The sequence below is a fragment of the Ipomoea nil genome, unplaced genomic scaffold, assembly GCF_001879475.1.
Source record: "Ipomoea nil cultivar Tokyo-kokei standard unplaced genomic scaffold, Asagao_1.1 scaffold0980, whole genome shotgun sequence".
In the NCBI taxonomy this organism is placed as follows: Eukaryota; Viridiplantae; Streptophyta; class Magnoliopsida; order Solanales; family Convolvulaceae; genus Ipomoea; species Ipomoea nil.
Genome location: NW_017617408.1, coordinates 698,891 through 705,920, shown reverse-complemented (window position 1 = coordinate 705,920; position 7,030 = coordinate 698,891). Strand labels below are relative to the sequence as shown.

The window sequence follows — 7,030 nt, the reverse complement described above, 5'->3', positions numbered from 1 at the left end:
TATTTCTAAATTGAAAAATATTACTTGTACTCTTAAATTCTACTTCCAACTTTTATTCTCTCACACAAATTTTAGATGTAGACAACTTTTCTGGACCCATAAGATAAAAATGTCTTATCCATGCTTACCACATCAAGAAATATAATCAATGCCTTGATGGAGTAGAATTTGAAAGTCCATATAGAATTCTTCTAAATTTTACCCCACTGGTGGTTGGTCAACCCTGCTTCTTGTTCTAAGGACTCAAATCTGGAGGTCAATCCCAAGCTCATCATTGTTTCCATCTATGCTATGATAGGAGGTGTTGGTATGTATAATTTTTACTTTACTCTAATGGTTGTTGATCAGGATTTCGTTTTGTCAATGTTTATGCAGGATTAGCTCAATGGTTCAATAGGTAATATTTGGAAGAAGGGCCAAAGTTCAAACTTCAGTGGTGGTACTATGAAGATTATGTCCAAAGTTGACAGAATCAGCATTTGGTTCTGTCTGCTGAGTCATTAAATTACCGTGATTTACATCTCCCAAATGTTTTATCAGACCAAGATGTCGAGTTAAAGATTTAACCTTTTAGAGGAAGAAGAATTGCAACGGAAAATTGAACAAATTCATATCTCCGAATGATAACATTAATGTCATTGATATATATTTTATATGTTTTGTGGCTTATCAAACTTATTCACTACCTACACAGTAAAGCTTGATCTATAATTAATATAAAGAAGCGATAATAACATTAAACCATAAGAAATACTCATTATGGTATATATATGTTTAGGACATTATTTACAAAGAGAGATGGGTTGGCTATATCCCCATTCCGATAGAAAGCGCATCACAACAAGATTTACATGCAGGCCAATAGGCCATGAAGCTATTATAATAACAAGCAGTAAATCTAAAATCATCATCATAATATTAATTCTCTGATCATATATTGATAATGAAACCCCCAAATATCTGAATTAGCACCTAGGCTGATAATGAAACCCCCAGATAATTACACAATTCACACTGCAAATTATGCACTGAATCCTCCGCGGAGAGAGCTCCAGGAATAGGAAGGGAAGCTTGGGCAAGCTTGAGCTGATGCCTCAACCATCCGCTCCTCTGAAATCCCGGCATTGCAGATGTTGGCAATGGAGCGCATGTGTTTCATCCCGTACTGTGACAGTGAACCACAGTGTGTCTCGAAAGCTCTCACCTGTGTACGCGGTAAATGTTGTTCGTGTTTTAGGCGATGATACTATAAATTTATAAATCAAAGGGTGTTTTTACGAGTGCAAACTGAGATTTAGGTTCGTGTGCTTACAAACGACTTGAGGCAGCTCCAGTCATCAACAAGGGGTAGGCCAGTAGCACGGATGCTGTTCAGCACCTCGGGACCTTTCTCGATTCCAAAGAGGAGCTTTCCAACGAGTGAAATGCTGTTGTCTAGGTGTGTTCTGTGTGAAATGGCTTCAGTAAACTGCTTCTGAGCTTCAGATTTCCTTGCCGAGCCTTCTGGAGCATTGCGGAACTGCCAGTATTCAGAAAGGGATACAAAATGTCAAATATTTCTCAACTCCTTGGAAATTTGATTACTTGAAGCATCAGATTTCACTAATAATGAGAGAACAAGTTCTTGCAACCTAACCTTGTCCCAAAAATGCAAGAGATCTGCATCACGCTGGTTCACAGCCCTTCTTGGCGCTGATAATTTCAGCGATTTTTCATCCACAAAAGTGAAATTTTCATTTGCTGGATTTGTACCCATATACAGAAAAAGAGAGTCCACATTCTGCTCTAAATCACCATATTGCATAACATGGGAACCATAGGCTGTGTTTCCGTTGAGAGTCCTGTCCTTAACCTGCGTGTGTTAAGGCAATGAGATAATGATTTCCCTTTTGATAAATGGAGCATATAAAGGGACAGTATCCAATATACATTTCATCAAGTGCATGAATTTCTACTTGGATAAATTATGCAAATAGAAGAAATTCACTATCATATCTGCACTGTATTTAATATACGAAAGTAGTCTACGGACCTCAGTCACCCACCATCCAAATTTCCTTGGTATGGTGCTCCCCCATTTTAGTATAGCAAATCGAGTAATTACCTCTATGGAATTTAGTACTTTTAAGTTGATCAAAGAGTACAACAGTTTTTCTATGAGCACTTACCAGGTTATATTGCTGCTTCAGACTTTCAGTCCTCAGATTGTGTATGTCACTGGTCATTGATACAAGTAATAATTAAGGATTCATACGAAAAAGCAAAATTGAAAGTAGGGTTATTTGTTACATTTCAAAAATCCATTTTGAGCAAGTACTCGGGGTAGATCTTGGGGGTGGGGGGAGTTGAACGAAGACAAGAAGCAGAGAAAGTAAACACATACCTGTCTTCCATCCAGGCAATACTATACAAATCGCCCAAGCAGGTCTCATATTCAGGAGGAGGACTAGGATACTCTCCTGGACAGTATGTTCCCCAGCTACTCTCTATAGCATTTGAAGCTGTTGTTGCATAGATATTTATATCTTTAGGGAGAATACCCTCAAATATACTCCCAGACTCACAAGCTTCTAGATAAAATACCTAGAATTAAGAGAAGGCCCCACAATATTCAGAACTCAAGGTGATAAATTATAATGAGCTATCAAAATGAAGGCCAATAAAAAATAATTACCAAGCTTTTATATGTCCCAGCAGCATGCTTCTTTTTCAAGGCAGCATTCAGGTCATCAGCATAGAGATAAGGACTGGTAGGCATACCTTCATTGAATATGCAGGTGTAATTATCAGAAGCCATGATTTAAATGAATGAAGTATATAACAAAAGTTGTGTGTTAAAAATAACTAGCATACATGTGGTTAGTACACAGGGTATTCTAGAATTTTAAGAAGACAACCCGTGTAGAAGTCCCTAGAAAGTGAAGGTAGAAGTGAGTAAAGTGGGGTTCTGGCCAATTAGTTTTGTTATTTTTGCAAGGCATAGAGTATGGATTTTCTTAAAACATATTTAAGAATATTAGTAAGGTATGATGGAAGTAAAGGTTTAAATTCCTAAACGTAAAGCGTAGAACCACTGTTGTAAAAATCGAACTAGGTGCCCCTAGGCTGAGGGGCTTTTACCCTTAGGCAGACATTAGCGAAAGATACAAATCACACCTTTTCTAAAGGTGACTGAAAAGAATTTCCAACTTATATGTTCAACAACAATGAGCGTGAAAGAACCAGGGCTTCACCAAGGTTTGATCAGAATGAAACATTATAAAGGGGATACTAACCAAGCACACCAGGACCACCATGATCAGAGTAGTAAACAAAGATGTGATCATTTGGACCGCTATCCACAACCTTCCCACTGCCACCCTTAACTGCAGATTTGTCCCCGAGGATAACAGCAAGGAGGTTGTCAACAGTAACATCATCCCCTGTGTAATCCTGCACCATAAAATTACACCATGTGAGAGGAGATGTTGAAGTCCAGGTTATACGTGGAACTTCATGATGAGGATAGAAACTTACCTTAGGAACTCCATGATAAACATCTTCACCATGAGGGTTATTGATGATAACCCCTTTCCTAGGGTTCTCTTCATTGTAAGCAATGTCATCATACATAAATACAACAATGTTTTCATCCTTGAGACCGCCTGCCTTTAATATCTGATAGGCATGGCATATATCAGCCTGCACAAAAATTAAGGTCAATGAGAAACCTTCATCGAATTCAATTATTCCAGAACAAAAATCTCTTGATCATCAGAACAAAACTAAACTCAGAAGAAATTATGCAGCCTGCTGATTGAGTCCTCTTAGATAGTCAAAAGTCTTTACAGACTGGAATTTACCGATAGAATATTGTATTCTATTAAGAGAAACTTTAAAACCAATATCCAATTATTTCTTATCTTTTGACTAGTGATTTCCTTCTTTTCTTATTTCTTAAAGACTTTCCCCTGCCTAAGGTTATAGACAGAACCTTAGCTCTGCATCACAGCATGTCTAACTTGGTTGTGCTGAACACATAAGACTCCAATATTTGCAGAGTCTAAGAAGGGAATATGTATGCAAGCTTAACTCTGTTTTGAGCAGAGCTAGCTTATAAAACAACGTTACAATCTAACAAACTCCTCTCTTTACCCTTTATAGTACCATAGGAACACTGAAACTTTAGTGATAAAAGGTTTTCTAATACTTGATTTATAATCAAGAATAGACTCAAGAGTTTCAAAGTAGACAATCAAACATCAAATGTTCTACAAAGAAGTCTCACATGCAGCTAAAAAATTGTATGGCTTGCATGACTATACTCTAAACTAGCTGGAATAAGTCTCAATTGTTGCCTTTATCATCTCAAGCAGAAAAACAAACACAGTAACCCAAAAATCTGTCTTCCAACAAGATCTCATGAAAATTTCAGCAGCTAGAGCATAGAAACCACAAAAAGAATTTAACCTCAATTTATTTTATTATATTTGGTCCCACCAGAAGGGCAATTTTTCTGCTCACTGTCTTTGCCTTTTTCTCCTTTTCCTATACTGTTTCTGAATTGAACACATGAAATTATAAAAAGATAATCTGCAAATAATTCCCTCAATAACACAAAGTATAAAGCTCGAGAGATCCATAAATCAAAATTAAAGAAAAAAAAAAATACTCAGAAGAACAGTGGAATAAGACTCCAAAAGTAGCATTTGCTGCATCCAGAAGTAATCAACTTTTTCAACCTAAAGGTTCCTTAACTTCCAAGCAAAGAACAGTAATCATTGATCACAAAAAAATCATTCACAACAGCTCTAAAATGTCGTGCAAACAAAATAATCTTAGAAACATACAAAAGTTTATATAATTCAAATTTAATAACACTTAAAAAAAAAAAAAAAAAAAACTTTTTGACCGGGTAAAAAGCTTTATGTATGGAGCGGATGAAAGAGGAATAACTACCTGATGTCGGTAATTCCAATAACCATTGGATCCGGCAATCAGAACGGCCCAACGAGTGCCGACGGAGTCATCGCCATCGGCTTCTCTGTTCTCCTCCTCCGCCGGCCGGAAGAATCTGCGAGCTTCGGACGGTAGTTTCAGGAAGTCACGACCATCGGCTACGGCGACGATCGAGAAGGTGAGAAGGAGAAGAGAAGCAGCGACGGAGCGAATCATCGTCAACACAGTCGAGATTTTCTATGAAATTTGGCTATGGAGGCTAGAAGGAATTATATTAAATGGATTTTCGTTATCCGACTGCTAAAGGAATCTTCGTTTATATAGACGTAGCAACGCTATACGGAGTTACGGACTATAATAATTCCTGCCTCTATTCACCGTTAGATATTCAGTGAGGGTGATATGAACGGCCCAGATTTATTGGCAGCTCGGATTCCTCGTGACGGGTCCCATTGAACTTTTAAATTCTTTTTTTTTTTCTTTTTTCCCCCACTGGTAGAGTTAGTGGATGGACTGATGAAGAATGATGTCACATCCCTACCGCTGACATTTTTACCCACTAAAACTAACATTATCCTTGCAAATTTTTTCCACTCTAAAATATAGGTCCAACTTTTACATCATTTCATTTATAAATCATTTACTATTCACACTACATTCCTACAAATTTATCTCACTCTAAAAAATGAGTCTCACATTCATATTATATTATAAATATAATAATATTAAATAAAATAATAATAATAATAAATCAAAAGATGCGTGCTGGAAGCCCTTTTCAGCACTTTTCAGCTTTATCCTCTCATTTGTAAATTCTCTCTCTTCTTGTAAATTTTATAAATTCTCTCCCCTCTTGCATTACACTTGGCATTAAATAATAATTTAATTAAATTCTCTCTCTTGTCAAGTAAGCTTGCCAATCCCAATTTGCAGGGATGTGGCTAGCCTAATATTTCTTTGGAAAATACTTACAATTTTCTACTCTTAACTTCCCGGTTGTATTTAATCATGATTTTCATAAAGTTTTAAAGACTTTTATAAATTTTAAAAAGTTTGGAGATATTCAATTTAAACTTTTAAAGAGTCTTTAAAAATTATGCGGTATTCAATCAAGATTTTTAAAGAGTTTTTAAAAGTCGGGTGATACTCGATTAAGACTTTTAAAGAGTCTTTAAAAGTCATGCGGTATTTAAAAAGTTATGAACTTTTGTAGATTTTTTAATTTTAGGACTTTTGTAGATTTTTCCTTCTCAAATATAAATAGTTGAAATCCAACCATCAACTCAAAGATTTCAAAATTTTCTTTCTTCTAACTCTGGATATTTTTGCTCCCTATTTAAACTCTATTTTTTTTCCTTATTTTAACTTTATAAACCTATCTAAATTCAATAAAATTATTTTTTTACTCATTATCCTATATTTTCTTCATACCTAAACTCTACCAATTTTTTATCTCTCCTAAACTTTACAATCTTCCTCTAAAAATTCGAATTATTTTATTATATTTAAATGTTACTGGCTCTATTACATTGTAGTATCTGTTCATATAACGCCTCCACTGAGACTTAAACTCACAACCTTCCAAATGAAAGTCCAACTCGGGTACCATTAGAACACATAGTCTTGGTATATATATATATATATATATATATATATATATATATATATATATATATATAATTTTTTTTATGCAACTTGTAATTATATTTTCAAATGAAAAAATAGCATCTTTTCCCCTGAATTATATACTTATAGAATTTTTTTCTCCGAAATTATTTAAGTGACAGTTTTTCCTCTTAAAATTTTAAATGGACATATTTACCCTTAAAATAAATATTCCATTTATTTTTCTTCTCCAACAAATAATGACTACGATTTGGTTCAAACTGAACAGAAACTATAGCAACCAAATCGAAATATTCCGATTACAATTTAGAATCGAAACTCGATATTTAGAGTTTTTTAAAATCGCGAGCCGAAACAGCCGATTCATGTTCCAAACTGAAAAGATAAAATACATTTATTGTTGAATTTAGACTATTCAAAAAAATACTCTATAAAATTTTAAAATAAAGTTTGAACCAACAGTTCA

At 35.0% G+C, this 7,030-nt stretch overlaps 1 protein-coding gene across 1 annotated transcript; it reads right to left on the bottom strand.

The window, feature by feature from the left end:
• Nucleotides 1-731: 731 nt before the first annotated feature.
• LOC109179886 (vacuolar-processing enzyme gamma-isozyme-like) lies at nucleotides 732-5,154 on the bottom strand. Its single transcript, XM_019329359.1, has 9 exons — nucleotides 4,939-5,154; nucleotides 3,517-3,681; nucleotides 3,276-3,432; nucleotides 2,675-2,760; nucleotides 2,384-2,583; nucleotides 2,169-2,217; nucleotides 1,637-1,852; nucleotides 1,313-1,519; nucleotides 732-1,204 (listed from the first exon to the last, which is right to left on the bottom strand). The coding sequence occupies exons 1-9, from the start codon at nucleotides 5,152-5,154 to the stop codon at nucleotides 1,022-1,024; spliced, it is 1,479 nt and encodes a 492-aa protein (XP_019184904.1). The 3' UTR covers nucleotides 732-1,021.
• Nucleotides 5,155-7,030: the final 1,876 nt, after the last annotated feature.

What these genes read in the sequence shown, in the direction of transcription:
- LOC109179886 (XM_019329359.1), bottom strand. Translation starts at nt 5,154, where the DNA reads ATGATTCGCTCCGTCGCTGCTTCTCTTCTCCTTCTCACCTTCTCGATC. An exon ending in ATTGGAATTACCGACATCAG is followed by an intron (nt 3,682 to 4,938) that starts GTAGTTATTCCT and finishes ATTTTTGTGCAG; the next exon opens with GCTGATATATGCCATGCCTA. An exon ending in TTTATCATGGAGTTCCTAAG is followed by an intron (nt 3,433 to 3,516) that starts GTAAGTTTCTAT and finishes TTTATGGTGCAG; the next exon opens with GATTACACAGGGGATGATGT.